Below are 26,013 nucleotides of genomic sequence, written 5' to 3' on the forward strand. Positions count from 1 at the left end.
CCGCTGATGTCGGGTTTGCAAACAAGAGACTAAGGGAGGTAATTTGCCACTTCCTGTCTCTGTGTCAGGACCCTGATATTCCTCAGTGGTCTCCCAACCATCCTAGCAGGACTGAGATCTGACAGGCTGGAGCTAGCCTGCACTATCCAGGCCAGGACAAGAAAAGATTACTTGCAAGAAGTTTTGATCTTGGAAAGCAGCCTCATTGTCTGAGAAGACATGATAATTTAATGTGGTCTCTCTGTGGACTGAGAAAAAAATAATGGCCCCAGGTTGGCTCAGGAAAGAGCTGCCCTGGGCTCACTGGGTTGTATTGTACAGGAAAAAAACAGCAATCTGGTGTTTGAGCTTTTTAGAGGAGGGAGAAGGGGAGAATCACAGTTTTTGTTAGGCTTTTCAAAAAGAAAACCAGCCAGCATGAAGGGAAACCATTCAATTCCTTGTGTTGCGGTGCGTTCATTAATGTTTTTAACCCTTCCTGTTCTTACCCAGACTTTGATGACTGCAAGATGTGGGGGGTCTGTGACCAAGGATGTGAAGATCGTGTCGGCCACCATCAGTGTCACTGTGCAGACGGATATGTCCTTGAGCAGCACCGCCACTGCCGAGCCAACGCCTCATGTAAGTCAGTAGCTCCCGAAGCTGAATTTCCCTTGAGCGATCCTTCCAAAGCTCACATTATCTTGTCAAACTGTAATCACTTAACAGGAAGGCCATTTACATGCTTGTGAAGAATGGAATGCTCTCGAGTATAATGGAATGGAATGCTCTCGAGTATAATGGAATGGAATGCTCTCAAGTATAACGGAATGGAATGCTTTCGAGTATAAAGAAGGCATGCTTAAAACCCTGCAGTGCCTTCCAGTGTCCCATTGTCACTGCCTTTCCCCATCACATTTTTGGTTGTTGCTCGCCTGGGACCTTAAGCCATAGAATCAGAGTCATTGTGGAGGAAGGCCACTGCTCTTCCTCTTCCCTGTCAGCGTGGCCTTCTGTGCCTGCAGCCTGCAGGTGCCTTGTCTGGCACCTTCCAAGCATTTTTCAGGAAATGAGCAGATCCAGCGGGGGCTTGTTCTCATTCACTGTGAAAAAAGATTTCTTCAGCAGTGGCAATTGCATTGCATCACATCACAAAGATCTTCTCTGAGGAATGGAAACTGCAGTGGGCCTTACTCTCCTTCCCACCTGTTGGGCAGTATGTTTTAAGGTTGTTTTCCTACTGAGCAGCAGCATCCATGAAGCAAGGAGGCTCACTAGCTTGAAGGGAAGGGGAGACTCCACCTCTTCCAGCAGCCATTTTGTGCATGCGTCCGCCACCCTGTGTCACAATCCCAAAGATGCCCGCAAGTCCAAAATAGTTGGGGAGCCCTGTATCATATCCATGTCTTCTACATTTTCAGCTGGAGTGGCTTCAATCATTTTTTCTAACGGCCGGGATTTGCTGATTGGAGATCTTCATGGAAGGAGTTTCCGAACCTTGATACAGTCTTGGAATCGCGGAGTGGCTGTTGGCGTGGACTTCCACTTTCAGCTGCGTCGGGTATTTTGGACCGATACAGTGCAAGATAAAGTAAGTCAAGCAAAATGGCATTTTTGGACATGGAAGGATCCAGGAGTGAGGATGTGTTGATAACCTTTCGTTTCTGGGAACAGATGCATGGCTTCTCTTTGTTTTCCAACAAAAACGAACTTTGAGATGGTCTTGCGATAATTACCACATTTTACAAGCTATGCTCTTACATGTGATACATCAAACAAAGCATGCCATTATAGGGCACTCTCTTGAGCAGCTCTGGGTATTATTGGAAATGGAGTCCAAAAAGCTAATTAAGAGAAATAGTAGACATTCTTTCAAACCTGGATGTATTTCTCTTTGTAATTTCTTGACATCGGATCGTTTCAAATGTGAAAGTTCTGTGTTCTCCAAGAAGATAAAAATCAGATAAAGTATATTACAGATAATTGGGCACTGGGTAAGCAATATTGACAGCCTTGTGTACTATGTGCCAATAGCTTGTTCATTTTTTGGTTTTAATCTTTGAATCTCTCTGCTGTGGCTCTGTGGGGTGAGGGGTGAGTTTCCTCTCAGCTTGTTAACTTGTGTGGCGCTCTGAGTTCTCTTATTAACTTGTATGGCCCTCTGAGTACTACAGAGCATGACATCCTATGTTTTCTTTCTCATGTCTTGGTGAAGATCACAGTGTTGGTGCGTGTGTGCTCTGCAAGGGGGTTTTTCCAGAAGTTTACACTCAAGCCATGGGAAGAAATCTAGAATTAAAACGCTCTTTGGGAAAAGTTACAAACATTTCCTTCAATCTGGAATTAAAACACTCCTTTGGAAAAAGTTACAAACATTTCATTCAATCTGGAATTAAAAAGCTCTCTGGGGAGAGTTACAAACATTTCATTAAATGAGTATCAGCACACAAATACCAGTGCTTAATTTGAGTCATTGGGATAAATTAAGTTGGTAAATCACAGGAACTTACTGGAGGTGCCATAGGAAAGTCTGTCAGGGTTGCATGAGGTATGAACATTATCATATTTCTTTGAGGAACGCTTGGTCAGAGGCCTCTGTTTATGAATTTCTTAAGATTGATGTGCCAGATGAATATCTGAAGATCCCATCATTCTAATTCAAATTTAATCTCCAGGTTTTCTCAGTTGCCATTGATGGCTCTGATATCCACGAAGTTTTAAATGTTTCAGTTGACACACCTGAAAATCTAGCTGTGGACTGGATTAACAATAAGCTGTACATAGTGGAGACCAGCGTCAACAGAATCGACATGGTCAATTTTGATGGAACCAGTCGTGTAACACTTATTGCAGAGAGTTTGGGAAACCCTAGAGGAGTGGCTGTTGATCCTACAGTTGGGTGAGTAATCCCACTGGATGAAACCGAATCCCTTTTGTTTACAGACCGGATAATGAATGTTAACACTTTGGGACATTGTGTTTCTGTGTTCATTTCTGCGGACATTATTCTCAGGAACAACGCTTGAATTTGGAGCTAGGCGTTTCAGTCAAATCTTGGAGGAGAGAAGCACTTGCAACTCCTTAATATTAGTATAAGCCAAAGGTCTAGTGAGGTTTGGGATCTAGCTGCTTTGAACGTTTTGCAGGCTCAGAGCCAGAGAAAGATGGTCCTGAATATAAAAATGGAGACGTGTCTTACAGTTTATGTCTTGGTTAAAGGGGGATTGTTGGATACTTAGCTTTTCTGCTTTAGTAGGTGTAGCTTGCCAGGCATTTGAGTGGCTTTATCACAGCAGCAACATCCTAACGCATGTTAGTCATCTCCCCTGGTAATCAACCTGCAGTCTGTTTGTCTTTGACTGGGGTTTTGTTGTATATTAAACCCACTTGTTTGGGAAAGGCATCATGTCTGTGTGCAACCCTGGGGAGATCCTCTGAATGATTATTGGGAGATCCATGTAATGAAACTGCATGTTATGTTATCATACCCACTCAGTAGCAACCCCCATTTGAAGCACTATCTGATGAAGGGTGCGGTATTGCTCTTCCGTCTTCTCCGTGTCTTGGAAATTTCTTAGTTGACAAGGGCAGGATAATTCATTGAACATGGCAGCAAGGATGGGCAACAGAGCAGAAGTGCAAAAACTGATGCTAGCTGCTTCAAGGAGGGCGGAATGTTTGTGTAAGCCTTATAGATATTCCTCATGAAGCTCCCTGCTGGGTTTGTACACTGTCATTATTCTCATCTATCTGTAAGTACAGTTGGACTGAATTACATCGATGAGGTTAGAACGGGGCAGATAATTTAAAAATGTTTAATGTTGGTTTTAAATGATGAAATGATTTGGAAAAAAAATATATATAACTTCCCCCTCCCTCTTTTATAGCTATTTATTTTTCTCAGATTGGGATAATCTTTCTGGCAATCCTAAAGTGGAAAGAGCCTTCATGGATGGGACAAACCGTCTCGACTTGGTGAAAACAAAATTGGGCTGGCCTGCTGGGATAACTTTGGATATTGTATCAAAGAGGATTTACTGGCTGGATAGCCGATTCGATTACATCGAAACTGTAACTTATGATGGGTTACAAAGGTGCGAGGAAGTATTTATTTGCACATTTTCCAGGCTGTTTAATGGTTTTCTCAGGTTTTTAAGAAATCCTTTTTAAAAGTGAGTTTACCTATTCTGCTGCAGTGTGGATCTTCATTTAGGCTTCACAAGACTGATTCAGATGGAAAGCTGTGTTGGTTTGAAGCAGCAGAACAAATTTTGAGTCCAGTGAAGACCAGCAAAGTTTTATTCAAGGGATGGGCTTTTGACCTCCACAGATATTCCACAGGATTCCACAGAAGTGTGCATGCACATGAAAGCTAATCACTTGAATAAAACTTTATTGGTCTTAAAGGTGCTACTAGACTCAAACTTTGTTCTTCACAAGACTGTTCAGTAGCAGTAAACGTTCTGATTTCTGTTATGAAATGCCTGATTTTCACATTTTAACCACTGGACCTATATTATTTCTTACTGTCATTTTATTTACTTCATTTATAGGGTGCCTTTCTCACTGAGACTCAAGGCAGATTACAGGCTGAAAAAAATGCCATAAGGACAGTGTATTCCAATTAAAAGGCAGATTATGTAATCATTATTTTTTTCACTTGATTTGTAATCTGCCTTTCTTGCCAGAACTAAAGATGGATTACAGGGTTTAAAAAAAAATTCCATAAGGACAGTATAGTACAATTAAAAAGCAGTTTACAGAAGTAATGTCAGTGCAGTAAGGATACTGTAATCCAATTAAAATGGTGGAAACAAAGATAATATTATACAAATATCAAATGATGCAATAGAACTAGACTGCAGGGTTAAGAGCATCACCTTTTAGGCAGTGTGACTATACAATGACAAGTCATGAACTGTTTAATGCAGGGGTAGTTGAACTGCAGCCCTCCAGATGTCCATGGACTACAATTCCCAGGAGCCCCTGCCAGCATTCGCTGGCAGGGGCTCCTGGGAATTGTAGTCCATGGACATCTGGAGGGCCGCAATTTGACTACCCCTGGTTTAATGTATATGCACAATAGTGGGTCCGATTATTAGTGGAAGAGCAGAAGAATATACCCGCTTCATGTTCCATATACTTACAGGAGGAGGCAATGATATTCTCCTTGGAAGTATTTTTGGTAGGAAATGGTATTTCTGCTGCCAATATTATGCCCTAAACTGGGCCTGCCTCTATGTGGTTGCTGGGTCTTGGCACCTCACATCTGCTTCCTGCATATTTTTCTGTTTTCATTTGCAGCAGGAAACATCTTCCTTTTAATGTGATCGTGGTATCTTTGTTTTGCTTTGTAATCTGTGCTTTTCAAGGCTTTTTAGTGAACCAGGAATGCAGATAGTTGGAATAATCTTTCTTGCTCTAAGATAAAAGCCCTAGAACCTATTATGTGGCGTTGCATCCAATGAGCAGGTTTTTATTACTTTTTGAAAGACTTCTCATGTTTTCCCAGTCAAATAAGAAAGTATTGCATAGTGAGCTTGTTAAAATAACATAGGAAAATGCACTTGTAAGCCTGTGCATTGACACATTATAAGTAACTTCTTTTGTGTAATACTCATGTTTCATTAAAAATGATTGATTGATTGTATGGCATGTGTGTAATATAGACAGGTGATCCTAAAATTGTCTGACAGCCAGGCAAGAGATGTTTGGAGGTGGTGTGCCATTGTTTTGTCCCCATGTCACAACCCTGGTATTCCTTGGAGGTCCCCCTTCCAAGTGCTAGCCAGGGCTGGTCCTGTTTAGCTTCCGAGATCTGGTGGGATCAGCCTTGCCTGGCCGATCCAGGTCGGGTCACAGTTAAGACAAGGGTTACAAACTTAAGTTTTTCCCCTCTGACTTAACTAATGTAGGAATGTGGGTTACCCTACATGTAGCCTAGTCCTGTGAACTATTACTTAGTTTCACCATTAGGTGGATCTTAACTCCTAAGTAAGCATGTTTCGGATTGGAGACATTTTACCATCTCCAGACACCATTTTGGCACCTCTGCTTTGCATCTCTCTCTTTCTTTTTGCTTCTAATGTGATTTTCTTTCTGAGATGGTCAGTATACAAATTGTATACTGTAGGGCAGCCACAAAGTCATTTAATGCAGTCTTTAGTCTTTCTGCCATTAGGTTTTTTTAACGGCATCAAGTTTTCCCATCCCTAACACACAGTACCCAGGGTTGAGTACCCAGCTTGCTGCTGGGGGGTAAACGGTAATGACTGTGGAAGGCACTGGCAAACCACCCTGTATTGAGTCTGCCATGAAAATGCTGGAGGGCGTCACCCCAAGGGTCAGACATGACTCGGTGCTTGCACAGGGGATACCTTTACCTTTAACACACAGTATCATTTTCTAGTCGTTGTTTTGTTAGTTTTGCTTCATTTTTCCCTGTGTTTTTTTTTTTTCAGACCACCTTTAGGATGGTTTGAACGAATGCAGGAAAAGCTCCGAAAACAAACAAGAGAGCAGTTGACAGATAATTACACTGTGTGTGGAGTTGGGGGAGGGGGAAGAGGTGTTTTTACGAAGCTTACTTGCAGCAAAAACCTGGTTCAGAATAGCCGTGGGTCTCAAGGATGTCAAGGAGTAGAGATTTTGTGCCTGTAGAAACTCTGTTTTCTGTAAAACAAAAAAATATCTTTTCAACAGGAGAACGATTGCTCATGGAGGATTACTGATTCCACACCCCTATGGAATAAGCCTTTTTGAACACAATATATATTTTACCGACTGGACAAAGATGGCAGTGATGAAGGCTAATAAATTTGCTGATTCTAACCCACAAATTCTTTATCAGTCATCATTACGTCCATATGGAGTAACAGTTTATCATGCTCTGAGGCAGCCTTACGGTAAGTCAATGAAGAGAGTCAGTAGACGTAAACTGCTTTAAATTTGCTGTATCCTATTGTAGGTTTTCCAAAGGTCTGAGCAATACCCATTGTGTGTGAAAAATCATGGCAGAGATTCCTGCCCTCCCTCCTATGTAATCTGTAGTGTTAAAGCTGTGATACCCGTGAGCTTTTGAGGAGATCTTTGCACACAGCTGCATGAATAAGTTCCACTCTTCCACATGAGATTTTGGCTGGTCTTTGAAAAAATATATTAAAATTTAGAAGGAAAAAAGAACATTTGTGTCATTGGTACTCACTTCACATCTCATGAAGACCCACATTCCCAATTACCTGCACCCCAAAGAACCACATTTACTTCATGAGGCGTGTACCTTAGGGAGGCTTCCAGCTTACTGATTCCCTTGGCAGTGGAGTTTTTTAGTTCTCTAGAACTCATCGAGGTAAATGTTTAAAAATAATGGTGGTGGAGAGATAGAAACAGATGATTGAGGCCATGGTGCTGCTTGTCTATGTCTCGTGTGTGCAGGAAGGTTAGAAATGTGCCAACAGTTGTACCTTAGCCTTCTGGAATGAAGGAGATCATGGCAGGCTACATTGCTGAATATATGAAATGCAGTTGTTGGCCAAATGATTTTCTAGAACCCTATAGATGGAACACACAGGGTCCCTCTACCTCTGGGGTAAAAATATAATCTTTTCCCCAGGCCGCCAATGCTGGGACTAGTTAAGTGGGGCTTACTATTGATTTTATGGAGGAGCTGTATGGGTTACCCCCATTTTATATCTTACCCCATTTTATATGATATTTTACCTTTATTCTACTGTATGGGTTTATAGTAAACTCTTACCTTGTTAGCCACCCTGAGATTTTGTGAGGGGTGTGATACTAATTAAATAATTAAATAATAGATAACATAAATAAAAGACAGAGGATTCTAGAAGGCTCACTTGCAAGTTGATGCCAGCTCCAGTCTAGCACAGCCTAATTATTCCAGCCTGCACCTCATAATGCACAAGGTGGGAAGAAACTTATAATGTTGAGTCCTTAAACATCACTCTCCTTACCCTGCCCTTTTTATTTTAATACCCAGCTCAATCAAGTGCTCCACAGCAGTGGTCCCCAACCTTTTTATCACCGGGGACTGGTCTACGCTTGACAATTTTACTGAGGCCTGGGGGGGGGGGGTAGTCTTTTGCCGAGGGATGTCGCTGCCGCCTGAGCCCTGCTCCGCTTGCTTTCCTGCCAGTGCCCCTGACTTCCCGCCGACCGCTGGGGGGGCACTGCCAGCAGCAGCTGCGCAGTACCTCATTGAGCCATTGAGCCATGGCGCCCCAGCCATGGCGCCCACTGTAGAGCACCAAAGGTGAGCCGGCAGCAGAGTGGCAGGGCAGCCCCCAAGGGGTACTACTACTACCAGTACTACTTCACTGCTACTTTATCACTACTTTACTAATACTTTACTTTACTAATACTTTACTATCACTTCACTACTGCTTTACTACTACACTATTGCTCTGCTACTACTCCGCTACAACTTCACTAATACTTCACCATCACTACAACTTTACCACAACTTCACTAATACTTTACAACAACTTTGCCACAAAGTTACTACAACTTTACTATAACTTTACAACTTCACTATCACTTTAACACTTCACCACAACTTCACTATCACTTTACTACAACTTTACTAATGTTTTACTACAACCTCACAACAACCTGACCACGACTTCACTATCACTTTCTCACAACTTTACAACTTTACTAATGTTTCACTATCACTTCACAACAACTTCGCTGTCACTTCACTTCACCACGCTACCACAACTTTACTACAGCTTCACTACTACAGCTTCACTGCCACTCTACTAATACTTTACTGCAGCTTCACCACCACCCCACTAACACCTTACTACAGCTTTACTATCACTTTACTACAGCTTTACTATCAGTCCACTACAGCCTTACTATCACTTTACTACAGCTTTAATAGCACTTTACCACAGCCACACTACAGCTTCACTATCACTAGCTTTAGTAAAGCTGTAGTAAAGTGATAGTGCAGCTGTAGTGTGGCTGTGGTAAAGTGCTATTAAAGCTGTAGTAAAGTGATAGTACGGCTGTAGTGGACTGATAGTAAAGCTGTAGCAAAGTGATAGTAAAGCTGTAGCTACCACTTTGCTACAGCTTTACTAACACTTTACTACAGCTTTACTATCACCTCACTACGGCTTTACTAACACTTTACTACAGCATTAATAGCACTTTACCACAGCCACACTACAGCTGCACTATCACTTTACTACAACTTTACTAACACTTTACTACAGCTTTAATAGCACTTTACCACAGCCTTACTATCACTCAACCACTTCACCACAACTTCACTACGACTTTACTATGTTCTCACTATGACTTTACTATGATTTTACTATGATCTTACTGCAACTATACTGTCACTTTACTACAACTTTACTAACACTTCACTACCACTGCTGCAACTTTACTAATGCTTCACTATCACTTCGCTATCATTTTATTACCACTTTACTATGACTACTAATGCTTCACTGTTACTTTACTACAACTTTACCACAGCTTTACTATCACTTCACTATGACATTACTAATGCTTTGCTATCACTTTACTACAACTTTACTATCACCTCACTACAGCTTCACCATTACTTTACTATTGCTTTACTACTATTTCCCTGCTACTTTACTATTGCTTTACTAATGCTTTACTGGGGTATCCCCAAAACTATGTGAGCCTGTGGTCAATATTATATTTTTATCTTTTCCCTCTTAATAAAACAGTAAGGGGTGTTGAGGTGGGCTCAGTCCGTGATGAGGAAGGGCAACAATTGGTCCCATGGCCCTGGACTGACAGGCCCTGACTGAGGGAAGGGAGGCCTTTCCAAGAGCAATGCAGGGGAGCATGAGGGCATTCCTTTTGAGGGTGGGGGGGACTATCCCCTTCTGCCAAACAGTTGCCTTACAGGGAAGCCACAGAAAAGCCTCTTCTCACTTAAAATACTGCTCTGCCTGGGGGTTAGACACAGCCAAACCATGTGTCTTTCTTTGCAACTCTCTGCAGGTTTGAGGCCACTGCACAGCGTTATTCTGCAGATGACCCTGGTTTTTTGTGTCCTGTTTCATCTGCACAACAACCTTGTGCAGTAGGTCTCAATTCAACAACAATCTGTGTGGGAGGCGTTAAATGTTTCTTCTCTACCACAACCCTCTCCAAAGTAGCCCTTTCTGCCTGGAGACCTGATCTTTATACTCTGCAGGTGAGCTGTAATTCCAGGAGCTATTCAGGCCCCACCTGGAGGTTAGCTACCCCAAGGTTAGAAATATTCCCGGAGGTTTGGAGGTGGGACTTCAAAATCGTACAATGCCTCAGAATCCAGCCTTCAAAGGAGCCATTTTTGCCTGCAGTTGGGAGAGAGTGGTGCAGATGTGTCCCTCCTGGGCTATGGACTATGGCCAGCCCTTACCAGCAACTGTTTGTATTACAGACAGGATAACTCCTCCCCTTCCTCTTCCCACTGCCAAGTTCTAGCACCTGATGTATTCTTGGATACAACGGGCTTTGCCCCTAGTTATTATATATAAGGTTTAAATTCTCTATAATTATAAAATTGATAAAAATACTGGCGACTCAGAGAAGTCCTACAGAATAAAGAGATAAGGAAAACTACAAAAAAGGACACTTTTCTTTCTTTTATGAATATATTTATTACATTGCCATTGGATAGGTCTGTTTCTCTCTGTTTAGTTCGTTGCTGCTACCTGCGGTCTGAATCAAGTGGTTTTAATGCTAGTTGAAAAATGCTCAGTGTCTTCCAGGAGGCATTCTGTATCTAGCAGGACTGGAGTCAAGTGGACCTTGGATCTGTATGCGTTTAAGTAAAAATACAGGCGAAATAAAACAGCAAGAAAAATGGTGATAATGCATGATAGTTTTACAGCTGGTGTTGCTTTTCAGTAAGGAACCCCTGTGGGAGTGATAATGGAGGATGCGAGCAGATCTGTGTGCTCAGCCACAGGACAGATAACGATGGTCTTGGCTACCGCTGCAAATGTATGCTTGGCTTCGACTTGCATCCAGATGGCCGGCGTTGTATCGGTAAGGATGTTTATTGGTCCTTTTAATTGGTCTTTCATGGTTGGCCTGCCCAGTTTCAGTAAGTGGAACCCTCAGAATCGCTTCATCCCATTATAAGAAACATCTAACAATGTGTGTATCATGTGTCATTCTCAGAAGTGGTCTTTGTGGAGGAAACTGTAATACTGGGAAGGATCTATCGCCTGCTACAGCTTGTCTCCTATGTTTACAGATACATTTCTTCCTTTTAAGTCCCATAGTATTTGCCACGAGGCTCGCAGTTAAAACTCTGGATATATATCTGCCACATACAGATTGAAATGGCCGTCAGTACCATATGCATGGGTCTAATGGCAATAACAGTGATCACAGAATTCACGTCTGGACTGGCTTATTCACTTACTTATCTCAGACTCTTTAGTCCAGGTTCCCATTGGTCTTTTTTAAAAAATCCCATTTTTCTGGCTTTTAATTTTTTTTCTAATTTGGAAGGTTATCTTGGATATATAAAAATGTTCAAAATCGCCAGAACTTAATATGTTTTACGGGTCCTAAGGCATATTCCTAAGGAGAGCTATGCGCCTAAGTCCATTGAAGGGTGTAAATAGGTTTAGGATTGCACTGCTAATACTGGTTTTCAGAGTGATAGAAGATTTCAGTAGAGATGAATGGGTGATCAGTCTCCCCCCCCCCACACACACTCTCTCATTGGCTAATGGGAGCCATTGGGATGTAGCCATTAGAGCAGAACTTCCCAGCCAGGGTTATGGGGAACCCTGGGGTTACATGAGAGATCCCTAGTTGTTTTGTGGCCTTTCCCAGAAGTTTGGATGGCCACTAACATCACTAGATGTCAATGGAGCCCACATCCCATGTTGCTCTACAACCCTAGTGCCTTTCTCCACGATGGAAATGGTATTTATTTATTTATTTATTTATTTATTTATTTATTTATTTATTCTAATTATTAATTATATTTGTATATTGCTGCTCTCAGCAAGCTGGCTCACGGCGGTTGACATCACATAAAACATTCCATTAAATTTCCAAATATTACCACGTTCCCAACATATAATAAAATCCCCATAAAATCATACCCCTTAAAAAACCCCTATAACAACAATTAAAACAACAATACAGTTGGCATTTAGACAATTAACAATCAATAATTAAGATGGCGGTAGTAACAACCCATTCTTCCCAGGCATCAGTAGGGCTGTAGCACCACACATGGAAAGAGGATAGGAGATAATGTCCTTCATCCTGGCCTGGTCTAATACCAGGTCCAGGCACAAGGAGAAGGGAGATGACCCGATCAAACAATATACCCAGCCTCAATCAAACAATCAATTGATTGGCTGTCTCCCACATGGTACTTCTGTGCCCTTTTCTCTGAAGGGGCATGTGAGTACTTCTGGGGTTTCTTGTAGCCAGAAATCCATTTCACAGAGTCCTCCACGGTCAACAGGTTGAAAAAGGGTACGTTAGAGTGTCAGACTAAGACTGGGCTGACCAGATTGAAGTTCTTGCTTCACAGTGTAATTCACCTGGTGACTCTGGGGCAGTCATATCAGCCGCATTCACCAAGTTGTTGGGAGTATAAAATGGAGGTGTGAAATATGTCCACTATCCTGAACTTGGAGCAAAGAGAAGGTGGGAATCTTAAGCAAGGGCTGTATTTACAGCATCTCAAGTGAAAGACATGATAGCCTGTATGGAATCCTGAGTCTGTTTGGTGTAGTGGTTAGGAGTGCGGACTTCTAATCTGGCATGCCGGGTTCGATTCTGCGCTCCCCCACATGCAGCCAGCTGGGTGACCTTGGGCTTGCCAGGGCACTGATAAAACTGTTCTGACCGGGCAGTGATATCAGGGCTCTCTCAGCCTCACCCACCCCACAGGGTGTCTGTTGTGGGGAGAGGAATGGGAAGGCGACTGTAAGCCGCTTTGAGCCTCCTTCGGGTAGGGAAAAGCGGCATATAAGAACCAACTCTTCTTCTTCTTCTTCTGTAGCTGTACCTCAGTCCCAAGGAAATCTGTTAGATTTAAACACAAGGCTAAGAAGTTGAATCATATTCCTTTAATGGATTCATTTTAATGGAATGTATTTAATTCTGTTGACTCCTGTAGGAGGTACAGTTCCCCGGTTGAGTTGTGGCCTTGTTAGGTTCCTTTTCATTATAGGCTTTAATGTAATTGTTCACATCTAAATTCCCACTTTGATTTTTAATACAGCTTGTCTTTCCCATGTCATTTTTTTGTACCGTGCACCGCTGTTTTCTGTAAATTAAACTAAAAATGGGGAAAGGTAGTCATTTAAAATCCAGTGGTAACAGAAAGCCAGCTGAGCTCCACCATAGGCACAGCAGCTACAGTGACGGACTAGGCCTCAAGCCCTGAAACTCATTTGGTGACTGAATATGGCCCAGCCATTCTCTGGCAGTCTATCCAACTGCATGGGAGTTTGTTGTGAAGATAAAAATAGGTGACAGAACCATGTGGGCCATCCTGAGTATCTTAGAAGAAGAGCGGGATAAAAAATGTGCTGAGTAGCTAACCTCTGCATTTGTTCCTTCCTTTTCCAGCCGTGCAACAGTTTTTGCTCTTTTCATCCCAGCTCGCAATACGTGGGATCCCATTCAATCTCTCCAACCAGGAAGATGTCATCATTCCTATCACAGGGAGCCCTTCCTACTACATTGGAATTGACTTCTATGCACAGGAGGACACCGTCTTCTTTTCAGACACCACTAAAGACATAATTTATAAACAGAAGACTGATGGGACAGGTGAGATGCAAACCCCTCCATTTTGATTTCTCGGTCTGCCAGTCTCAGTGTCTTGAAATGATGAAGAAAAAAAAGAGAGTAACTTTCCCCTATATCCCATGTTCATATTAAAGGTAAAGGTATCCCCTGTGCAAGCACCGTCATGTCTGACCCTTGGGGTGACACCCTCTAGCATTTTCTTGGCAGACTCAATACGGGGTGGTTTGCCAGTGCCTTCCCCAATCATTACCGTTTACCCCCCAGCAAGCTGGGTACTCATTTTACCGACCTCGGAAGGATGGAAGGCTGAGTCAACATTGAGCCGGCTGCTGGGATCAAACTCCCAGCCTCATGGGCAGAGCTTCAGACCGCATGTCTGCTGCCTTACCGCTCTGCGCCACAAAGAGGCTCTTATGTTCATTTTATTAAGTGCTTTTCCCTCTAGCTTGCCCCAAAATGCCAAAAAATTCTTCCCATTAGCTACTGCTGCCGCCAGTCTTGTAGTTACAGCAAGATGGAAACAACAAGAACTACCTTTATATACTGCCGCTCATGAGCCTACTGCCTCGTGGTGGCTAACATTAAGAAAAACACAAAAATGATAGAACAGATCCTCCAGCCCACTCCACCCTACCTCAGCCCCCCCCCCTCATCCTTTCTCCAGTCTGATAAGTCCCTGGGACAATGTTATCAGGGGGAAGTTCAACGTTGGGGCTAGATCTTTTGTCAGCCCAGCTTCAACCAAAAGCCTCGTTGAAGAGCTCTGATCTTGCAGGCCTTGTGGAACTGACCCAGTTCTGGCAGGACCCTCAGCTCTTCCAGGAGCTCGTTCCACCAGGCAGAGACCAGGGCCGAAAAAGCTCATTCCAACAGGCAGACCTGGGGGCCAGGGATCACCAACCTATTCAAGCCTGCAGAGTGAAACATATGGTCTGAGATTTCAGTGTTATGGCTAAACTAACTAACTAACCTTGTAAATACAAGACCATTGGAAGAATTTAATGATAACTGGAAATTTGTGTTAGAAATTGTTGAGAAGTAGAATTTGAATATGTCATATTATAGTGATTGTGATAAAATAATAGATGTGGATATTTCTAATAGAGGAAGATGCCGGAGTGATACTTAATGAATTCTTTAAAAATCTTTTCTTTGGCATCCTATTACACTTAAAAATTTTAAAAAGAAAAAAAAATGCAATCGCATCTACATATTGCATAAAGCAATAGTCCCCAACCTGCGGGCCACGGCCCGGCGCCGGGCCGCAAAGGCCATAGCGCCGGGCCGCGGCTCCCTTTTCCCGCCCCCCCCGCAGTAAAAAACTTCCCGGGCCGCAAGCTTGCGGCCCGGGAAGCTTCTTACTGTGGGGAGAGGGAATCAGGGCCAGGCCACGCCCGTGCAGGCCGCGCCCGCGCGTGCGGCCCAATGCACGGGAGCGGCTCGCGGGCGTGGCCCGATGCCTGGGCGTGGCCCGCGCGGGTGCGGCCCGATGCCCTGCCGGTCCCCAGCCTAATAAAGGTTGGGGACCACTGGCGTAAAGGGTTGAATTCTGTCGTTTCCTATACGGCATTGAAATACCCAGGTCTATTTCTGTAATTCAGAAAAGAGATGTGGTTCACGGAACATACGAGACCAGACTATCAATGGTGAGCAAATTTTGAGCAGATATATGTACAACCATTAGGGATTATTGAGGTCCTTTTAGCCCAATATTTTTATTGTTTTATTGAAAAATGGAAGATAAGCATTAATTTTGTTGAAGTGGCAGCAATATTATTTATAACAAAGCACTGGTTGGAAAATGGGACAACTTCTGAGGAAAAGTGGTTGAGAAAATGCTGGTTTTAAATGCTGATGGATAAAATTACTACAAACTATTAAGGGAAAATAAAAAGTTCATGCAAACTGTATTCATTCCTGGAAAAGATTAATCCAGAAGAAAACATAAAAACATATTGGGTAGATGTATATGTTAAAAATTTATGAGGAACAATTGATAATTGTATAGACATTACATTCAAATGGGTAGCCTTGTTCTTCTGAAGTAGCACAATAGAATCAGAGTCCAGTGGCACCTTTAAGACCAACAAAGATTTATTCAGGGCGTGAGCTTCCGAGTGCAAGCACTCTTCGTCAGACATTGTAATCGAAGATTTATGGATTACAGTGAAATTTGATAATCCAATTTTCTTTTCTTTATTCTATTAATTATTATAGAACTAGCAAAATATCTGTAGTAATTTAAAATACAACTGGCACTAGCTTTCTCTCCCCCCCCCCCCTCCCCGGGCAGGCCCACTGAAGCCTGGAGAAGCCGTGGCGGGCCTTCACAGGGCGGGGGAGAACACTGGTGAAGGACTCGCCTCTTCTCTCATCTCCCACCTAGGGCAGGCCCACCGAGACCTGGAGACACTGCGGCAGGCCTTCTCAGGACGGGGAGGGGGAAGACGTACTGGTGGGGATCGTGGCCTTCCCATCCCTCACATGCCGGCGAGACCAGGGCTTACCTCCCAGGCCCCGGTCCCTGCTGCGGTCCCTGCCCCCTCCCCTGCTCGTGCTCTCTGGCTACCTTACCTCTTGCAGGTAGTTGAATGGAGTGGGCTGGCAGTGGAGGGGGCTTTGGCCAGGGGTGGGACAGCCTACCTGATTGGCTTTTCATTGGACGGACAGCTAGTCAGGGACATGATGAGTCCCATCTCCTCCCACCATCCCTGTCCGGCTTTATTTAGGGTACAGATTTCTCTTATTTTTGAAGAAGCCAAAAATAAAAATAGCACAGTACTTCAAGGTGATGCTATATTGTACTGAGGGAGACCAATGCCTGTTTAGCTCAGTACTATAACTGTGTCTTTCCCAAACCTAGTTGAATTCTGTTTCATTGGAAATGCCAGGGATTAAACTTGGCACTTTCTGCATGCGGAACCGTGCAGGTCACTCACATTGTGGACAGTAGAAGGGAAGGTGTGTAGCAGACATGTTAAGAATTATATGAAAAGCAATTTTTAAAAGTTGTCTTATCAACACCCTAGTTCATTCTCCATTCTTTAATATTTCTCCTAAATCCTAGGCAGAGAAATCCTGGCAGCTAATCGTGTGGAAGGAGTTGAAGACTTGGCTTTCGATTGGGTCTCAAAGAATCTCTACTGGACAGACCCTCGATATAGGAGCATTAGTGTGATGAAGGTGGCTGATAAATCCAGACGAGCCATTGTCCAGAATTTGAATAACCCTCGTTCAATAGTCATCCATCCTGTTATTGGGTAAGCCTTGAGGGTCTTTCGGCGACACGTTCAAAGGTATCACAAACTGGAACCATTGTGCAAAGCTGTCATAATATAATATGGGAGGTGGATTGTGTCTTTTTACAGTTCATTTCAAGCTTCCTCCATGAGAACAGGCAGCAATGGAGTTTTTAATAAATTCAGACTAGCTTAATTTTAAATCTGAATCTTAAAACTTATATTCAACTTATATCATATTACTTACTTTGTATCCAGTGTTATTGTAAGTCACCCCTAGCCCTTTTGAGGAATGGTGGAGAAATAATAGATAAGTAGACAGACAGATAGAATGAAAATCTTGAATGTTAGAGGAAATATTTCTAGCATACCTTTCAAAGTGAAATGCAGTTACCCATGGTTCAAGGATGGTTTTTTGCACATTATATTCTTCTTCTTGAAGTGGTACTGTCCCTAGAGGGATACACCACCTCCAATTGTAAATCTATAAATTGGCTAAGAACTTTTACTGATTTTTCCTCCTAAGTCTGTATGGATTTCATATTAACTAATTAATTAGTTCATTCATTCATTCATTCATTCGATTTATATATTGTCCCTTACTGTGACGTCTCGGGGAGGTATGCATAGAACCAATGGAGAGCAGAAAGGTATGCTGTAACATTTGTAACAGTGAATGACATTATCAAATATAGCAGTAATATCAATTGGTACAACAGTTAGGGAACAAACAATTTCTGTTAGGGACATTGTTGGATGTCAGGAGTTACCTGGTAAGGGACCAGGTTGTAGGCGGGACCTTGTTGATGGCCCTCACCTGAAAGCCGGACTGGATAGCTCCATTTTGCAGGCCCTATGGAAGCTTTCACATTCCGGTAGGGCCTTGATTTCATTAGGGAGTTCATTCCACCAGGTTGGGATCATAGCCCCAATGGTAAATAATGAGCAGAAGAGTAGAAGGCACTATACAAAATTACACAGCACAGAGTTGGGGGGGAAACGGATCACATCTTTATTGATTACATCAATAGGAGTCTTGGCATAGCATTGGGCATGGATCCAGGTATCCAGTGGAAACCCTACCCCAGCCCAACTGCTGGGGGTATATTTGAGACGACAAGTGAGTGGACCCACATGGGCATGTGCCTCTGAGTGGATCCCTTGCCACCCATGAGTGGAGCGCAGCAACAGCTTCAAAGCTAGGCATCCTTCTAACTGGCTGCACCTCCAAAACGCTGAAAAAGTCTCCCCCTCCCCTCAGGAGCTGGAAAGGCTACAGGCAGCTGTTATGGAAGTCACTGGCAGGGATAGCTCTCCCGTGGCAGTGATCTGCAACCTCAGAAGGAAGTGGAAGGAGGAGGGAGTGGCCAGGGATGGGGGACGGAAGGTGATTGGCTGGCTGCTGGACAGACAGGCAAACCGGTTGGAGGAGGAGGCACTCAGGGATGGGACAGCCACGCTGACTGGGTGTTAAGCACTGAGTGGCACTTAAGCCATGAGACACACTCGTCTTCCAAGCCCTTACCAGAAATATATAGTGGAACAGATTATACTTGTAGACAGCCTGCCCCGTTGTACACTTCAGGGCAGTTCACAGAATCAGTGATTTAAAAATCCATGGTATAATTACAATTAAAACATCCACGGTCAATTAAATAATTAAAACAATAGACATCTAAGATCAGTTTTCCAGCATATTATTTTTACAAATGGCTCCCAAAAAGAAAAGAAGAAAAAGTCTCCTTTTCAGTCTTCAGTTTTGCCCTTTACAAGACCATCAGCTTTTAAAAAATTGTCCTGGCTCTGTTTCCAGCACCTAGAGCAAAACACAAGGTGGTACAGAATCAGCATGAATTATTTGGGTTTTTTTAAGTACTTGTTCTCTGCTTTTCTGGTCAGGGTTAGGGGTGGTGTTGACTGGAAAACACAGCCTAGGCAGTGCTATTATCAGTGCAGTGTTATCTGTCTTAAGTAGCTACATTTGAGGCGTGTTAGAGGGTGCCTTTTGCTTTCAGTTCTGAGAACCAGTCTGGGATTAATGTTTTTCTTGTGGAGAAGAAACACTCCCTCAAATAACGTGACTGTGACTAAAAGGGTATGAACCATACAATGGTTTCATTGAAAAGAACCAAACTGGCTGTAGGCTTACGGTTAAAAAAAAAACAAAAAACAAAAACACAAGATAGTAAGATGAATGGAAGTAAGGCCATAGGAGGAGAGGGGGAAGGAAAAGGAGAGGAAGAAATTGCGGAGAGGAGGTGCATCTTCAAATGCTATTTAGATGACATTTGGGAGGTTGGTAGTTCTGGAGAAATAAGGTAGAAGGAGACAGGATAGTTATGAACTTGCTCATGGTTTCCTCGCTTTGCAATTCATAGTTTATTACATGGGTAGCCAAACTGGCTCTCCAGATGTCCATGGAGTACAGTTCCCATGAGCCCCTGCCCACTCGTGCGGGCAGGGGCTCATGGGACTTGTACTCCATGGACATCTGGCGAGCCACAGTTTAGTCACTCCTGGTCTAAACAAATCTCATGACCATGGTGGTCGCCAGGGCATAACTCTGGCTTGCCGTCCATTAAAACATTTAATCTACTAAAGCAACATTTAAAATAAGGGGACTATAAAATACTTAAACCAGGCTTTCTCAACTAGTGTTTCGTGAAACCCTGAAATTTTAAAATTTGTAATCATTCATTGGATGATATGACCATATATAGTCATGTTGATTTGCCCCCCTTCCCCTATGGCCAATGATGGGCCTGGGGGGGTGGGGTGGGAAGGATGGGCAAGCTCTTTCCTGCTCAGCTGATAGCTCACCAGCCAAAGCTGGTGAAAGGCACCACTGGCGATTGCTGTCGCGTATTTATTCAGCAGAAGGCTTAGGTTGTGGTCATGGCTTGGAATGGCCTGTTTGATGAAGTCAGGGAGGCTCCCAATCAATTGGGATTTTATCAACTAGGCTAAACTGAATTATTCAGGAGACCACTTTTACAAAGGTAATGGGACTTTATTCTAGTGGAATGGTTCAGGAAGAATGTGGAGTATTCATTGTTGTTTTTGCCATCAAGTCACAGGTGTCCTATGGTGACCTCATCGTTTGTTCCAGGCAAAGGATGTTCAAGGGTGTTTTTTTATGGCTTGCCTTCATGTCACAGCCCTGGTATTCCTTGGGAGTTTCCCATTCAAAAGCTGAACCTGCTTAGTTACTGAGGTCTGATCGGATTTGGCTATCCTGGGCTATCTAGGTCAGGGTCTGTTGACTGTACTAGTGTGCACATTCTGTACTGCATGTTGCTGTGTTGTCATATATTTGTAATGTTTGCATCCTTTGCTGTGCCATGTTATTCTTATATGTTGATTCCTTTTGTTCCAGATATTTATTTGGTTTTAATCTCCACAATCCTAATCCTATTGTATTGCTTATTAAATGTCCCATCCTGTTGCCTGTATTGACATACGACGTGTAACCTATGTTGTGTCTCAGTGATAAAAAGCTAGGTTTAAGTCCAGTAGCACCATAAAAAACAACGAGATGTTTGGGGGTATGTGCTTTCAAGGGCCATGGCTCCCTGTGTTATCAGACCAGCAGCCTTTGACTCAAAATACCCCACAAATCTTGTTGTTCTTTAGCAGGCTACTGGACTGCAGTCTAGCTCTTCTACAGACCAACATGGTTACCCTCTGAAATGATCCGCAAGAAACACAGGCGATAAGAGTAGATAAACAATAAATATTTCATCAAATAGAACAATAAACAGAACCTTTGAACCATTCATCCATCTATTATTTAGATTCTGAATAATCTTTCCCGCTCCACTAAGAATTTTGTTCATATTACCAGACGACAAATAAACAAGAAACCCCTGACCAAAGGCTTAGGTCTTAAATCTTGGATTTTACAGGATTGGGTAGGTGACACAGAGGGACAGTTCCAAGAGCTAAACTACCAGAATTTTCTTATTCATTTATTCTTTTGTGCATTTTCCTTTCATTTTCCAGGTATATATTTTGGACAGACTGGTTCCGCCCTGCTAAGATCATGAGAGCTTGGAGTGATGGATCTCACGCTTTATCAATTGTGAACACTACCCTTGGCTGGCCTAATGGCTTAGCTATTGATTGGAGGTAAGACAAAAATATCAAGACAGGAATTTTTTTGTATAGTTGTGCAGCAGCCAATGAAAGCGATGGAACTGCTTTTTGCCCCCAGCAGCAAATACATTCAGAATTTTTGTAAAAACATCATTTTCTCTGGAAACTATAATTGCTTTGAGTCCTTTCTCAAAGATAGATCTAGCTCGCCTTATGGAAAGAATTTTCAGAATGTTCTGAAGGACACAGGGGTGGATTGGCCATTTAAGTGACAGGGGAAGTCCCTGTGCCTTATGGTAGCAATCCCCAACCTGTGGGCTGCGGACCACATGTGGTCCTTCGACTAATTGGAGGTGGGCCCTGAAAGACGCCTTCTCCCCCACCCCCCTCCCGGCCCTTTGCTTCATCCCCCCCGGCCCTTTACAACACACTTCGGGTGTCATTGTCTCCCATCACTCCCATATGGGACTATCTCGTTGCAGAGAAACAAGCTCAGGGTTCCCATTGATTTGTCATTGTCATGAGTTAAAATTTCCATGAAAATAAAATGGTCCTTATGTTCATTGTTGTGGCGTGTCTGTATCTTATTTTGAAGGGATGTTTAAACATGACCATAGCGATCAGAGAGCGTTAGGGCAGTGGTTGAGAGTAGAGGAGTAACCTCCCCCCCCCAAGCCCCAGTAAAAGGTGTTGAGTGGTCCCCGGTGATAAAAAGGTTGGGGACCACTGCCTTATGGGACAGCCAGGTACAATTAGAACCAAGGCTCAGCAGTTCTGCCAATGCCTCAGCGGCTGCTTGGCTCACATATTTTGGCAGCAATGGTAATCATTAGTAGCTTTCTCTAGCCCTGACCTGGATAGCCCAGGCAAGCCTGATCCCATCAGATCTCAGAAGCTAAGCAGGGCTGACCCTGGCTTATATTTGGATAGGAGACTTTCATGGATTTGGATGGAGTTCCTCCAAGGAACACTAGGGGTCATGACATGGAGGCAGCAATAGCAAACCACCTAAGAATGTCACTTGGCTACACTATATGCGCCATACGATAAATAAATAATTCCCTTCACTTATATTTCCACCATTTTGAGAGTGGATGTAATGGAGGAGCTGATCAGGCGAGCCGGGTTTGATTCCACACTCCTCCCCCATGTGCTGCCAGCCACAGCACTGATAGAGCTGTTCTGACCGAGCAGTGATATCAGGGCTCTCTCAGCCTAACCTCCCTCACAGGGCATCTGTTGTGAAGGGAGGAAAGGAGACAGGATTGGAAGCCGCTTTGAGATTCCTTTGGGTAGAGAAAAGCATCATATAAGAACCAATTCTTCTTCTTCAGTAATATCAGGGCTCCCTCAGCTTCACCTCCCTCACAGGGTGTCTGTTGTGGGGAGAGGAAAGGGAAGGCGAATGGAAGCTGCTTTGAGATTCCGGGTAGAGAAAAGTGGCATATAAGAACCAACTCTTCTTGAAGCCCTTTGTTGTTGCAGCTGAGGTGAGAGGCTGTGCAGGCCCTGGCTTGAATTCCAGGGAGGGCCACTCATCTGAGCTTATTCCAGGGTTACTTTAACCCCCCAGACTGCCCCTGAAGAACAGAATCTTACAGATTCTACGGCTAAATCAGAACGGGAGGGGGCACTTTTAGTGAAAGCTTTCTTCAGTTGTGCAACTTGTTTCCCTGCATGCAGTGTTTTCAGGAATGTTGCAGTGGAGTGATAGCCTATTCAGACTAATCCAGGAAGTATTACTCTCACTGTCAATTGGCTTTGGCATGATCTTACATAGCCAAATGTGACTGGTTATATTGTTTAGGAACATTATCAACCTGTGGGTGAATTAAGAGAACATTTCCATCACATGCCATTTCTTTTATTTCGGAGGAGGGGGGGAGATGTTTGCTCCCCCGCCCTGTGAAGGCCCGCCACGACTTCTCCAGGCCTCAGTGGGCCTGCCCGGGGAGGGGGGGAAGCTCCATTGAGATGTATAAATCCTGAATGCTTTTGGAGCAGTGGTCCTCAACCTTCCTAATGCCGCGACCCTTTAATACAGTTCCTCATGTTGCGATGACCCCCAACCATAAAATGATGCAAGTGTTCTTTCACTGAAATCAAACCAAAACTGACCAATGGCGTGAAGATCCATTGTTTATGATTGTATAGAAATTGATCGTTTTCCCGGGGTTTCTCAGTTCAATTCTGCCTCTTGTCCCACCATGCTGATCTTGTGTCCCCCCCCCAGCCAAGCTGCTCACCCTGCAGTGACCCCTGTGAAAAGGTTGTTCGACCCCCCAAAGGGGTCCCGACCCCCAGGTTGAGAACCACAGTTTTAGCCTCATATTGTTCACTGAGAATGTGTGGAATCTGCAAACATTTAAGTAAAACGTCGCCTCATCTCTTTCAGTTCCTTAAGGCTTTATTGGGTGGATGCCTTTTTTGATAAAATTGAGCACAGCACCTTTGATGGGTTAGACAGGAGGTCACTCGAACGCATTAATCAGATGACACATCCATTTGGTCTCACTATCTTTGGAGGTGAGTGTGGTGTTGGAGCCTCGGTGGGGGGGAGGGGAGATGCAAGATGGAAGATCAGCTCCTTGCCAAAAAAAAAAAAACCCTGCCAGGGGGGAGGGGGACATTAGTTATACTGTAAAAGTTGTGACTTTAATTTTTTTATGTGGTTTTAATGCTGTTACTCTCCATGAATGATATGGCAGGGCAAGATAAAAAGTTTTGTTTTTAAAATTATTATTCACTGACATTTCTCACAACATGAAACTTTCTGATGCCTGTTGGTTGCTGGATCATCAACAGAAAAACAACAAAACTTTCCAAGGCAATATTCTTGTAATAATATATGTATTCAATTCCGATACAATTTTTTATATACATGAAGAGTCAACCATAACGGTTTCTAGATAATTTCTGTTTTCAATATCTTCTTCAGTAGTTGAGTCCTCCAATATAAGATTGTTGTAACAATAGTGGAAAAATCTTACAGCATTTCCTTATATTAGTGTTTTAATATCAATATAGGCCATTGGCTCAAAGGTACCGGGGAATGTCAATCAAAGACAAGAATATGGCCTTGGAAAGGTTCCTTGTCTTTCTGTTGATATTCTGTTGTGAATCTTCCTTTTTTCATAGTGCTTTGAAATCCTTTTTAAAAGCTTGTTTTCAGATTACATTCTGCATTTAGGTTTTGTAGATGCACAGAGAGAAAATGGGGGACAGGTTTGATGCTTGTATTTGGTCTTCCTGGAATTCTGAACAAAGCTTCAGCCCTGATAGGGCTGTTCTGACTGAGCCCTTTCAGAAGCTCTCTCAACCCCACCTCCCTCACAGGGTGTCTGTTCTGGGGAGAGGAAGGGAAGGCGAATGAAAGCCGCTTTGAGACTCCTCCTGCTAAAGAAAAGTGGCATATAACAACCAATTCTTCTTCCTGTCCACTGTTTGTCCAAATAAGTCCACTGTTTGTTAATTGCGTGCAAGGAATCCTGGAGGCATATCTCAAATGAAAAGACTTCATAACAAATCATAGTTATCTTTCCCAGGTATAAATATTTGGAGGAGCACATTTCACATTCATGGAATTGGTCTGTGTGGTTCCTTGCACTAAATTGCCTCCAAAGTCAGTTTTGTTACTGAATAAGAATCCTGACATGTACAAAGAACTTAGAGTAAGAATACCTTTGATTGTCACACACCATTACTTTGGGACTGCTTTCTGTTATTCATATGGAATACTGATCTCTGCTGAATGTTAAAGTTTGTTGTGTGTGTGGGTGTGTGTGGATTGCAGGTTATGCATATTTCACTGATTGGAGGCTTGGTGGAATAGTTCGAGTGCGGAAAACTGATGGAGGAGAAATGACTGTCATTAGGAGGGGAATCTATAACATTATGCATGTGAAGGCGTATAATGCTCATGCTCAAATAGGTAAGTTTGTCTCATGTTTAGATATTGGGTTGAAATGTTCTGATTTGCACCAAGATTGCATTTTACATTACTTAGGCCTTTTCCAAGGTAACTTTCACATTTTGAGGGAAAGTTCATGGCAAAGCGGGAGCTGCCGTTTCTTGCACAATCAGTAATTCAGTCTTCTGTACAAGAATATTATTATGTGTTACTGATAATTAATAAATAGCCTGTACATCCAGATGGGGACTGCAGCAAAGAAATTAAAAGACGCTTGCTCCTGGGGAGGAAAGCTATGGCAAATCTAGACAGCATCCTTAAAAGCAGAGACATCACCCTGCCAACTAAAGTGCATTTAGTCAAGGCTAGGGTCTTCCCAGTTGCAATGTTTGGCTGCGAAAGTTGGGCCATAAGGAAGGCCGAGCGTCAAAGAATTGAGGATTTTGAACTCTGGTGCTGGAGAAAACTCTTGCGAGTCCCTTGGACTGCAAGGCGAACAAACCGGTCAGTCCTAGAGGAGATCAGCCCTGACTGCTCCTTAGAAGGACAGATTCTGGAGATGAAACTCAAATACTTTGGCCACCTCATGAGAAGGAAGGACTCCCTGGAGAAGAGCCTAATGCTGGGAGCAATTGAGGGCAAAAGAAGAAGGGGATGACAGAGAATGAGGTGGCTGGATGGAGTCACTGAAGCAGTAGGTGCAAACTTAAATGGACTCCGGGGAATGGTAGAGGACAGGAAGGCCTGGAGGATCATTGTCCATGGGGTTGCGGTGGGTCGGACACGATATGCTGCCCTAGCTGGTCATGCCCGGTAGCAGCTGCCTCAGTGAGGCCTGGGCGGCCAGCCCAGATGGAGATAAAGTTCAGCAAGTCACCGGGAGTTAATAAGGACAACGTAGAGCAAGGCAAAGAGTAGTCAAACAGTCCAAAGGTCTGAGTCCAGAAAACCCGAGAGTCAACCAAGCCAAAGCACTTTACCAAAAGCCGTTGTCAGGTC

The 26,013-nt window shown here is 43.4% G+C and overlaps 1 protein-coding gene across 1 annotated transcript in view; it reads left to right on the plus strand.

The window, feature by feature from the left end:
- LRP2 (LDL receptor related protein 2) overlaps positions 1-26,013 on the plus strand; it is a 216,187-nt gene that overhangs the window by 73,871 nt on the left and 116,303 nt on the right. Inside the window, exons 10-20 of the mRNA XM_077319790.1 lie at positions 493-621; positions 1,401-1,570; positions 2,655-2,878; positions 3,867-4,073; positions 6,682-6,884; positions 10,885-11,025; positions 13,588-13,791; positions 16,838-17,030; positions 21,012-21,137; positions 23,500-23,630; positions 24,898-25,035. Of these exons, the coding sequence (XP_077175905.1) occupies positions 493-621; positions 1,401-1,570; positions 2,655-2,878; positions 3,867-4,073; positions 6,682-6,884; positions 10,885-11,025; positions 13,588-13,791; positions 16,838-17,030; positions 21,012-21,137; positions 23,500-23,630; positions 24,898-25,035 (1,866 nt within the window). The remainder of the gene's footprint in view (positions 1-492; positions 622-1,400; positions 1,571-2,654; positions 2,879-3,866; positions 4,074-6,681; positions 6,885-10,884; positions 11,026-13,587; positions 13,792-16,837; positions 17,031-21,011; positions 21,138-23,499; positions 23,631-24,897; positions 25,036-26,013) is intronic.

This window comes from Paroedura picta, chromosome 2 (assembly GCF_049243985.1).
Source record: "Paroedura picta isolate Pp20150507F chromosome 2, Ppicta_v3.0, whole genome shotgun sequence".
Lineage (NCBI taxonomy): Eukaryota > Metazoa > Chordata > Lepidosauria > Squamata > Gekkonidae > Paroedura > Paroedura picta.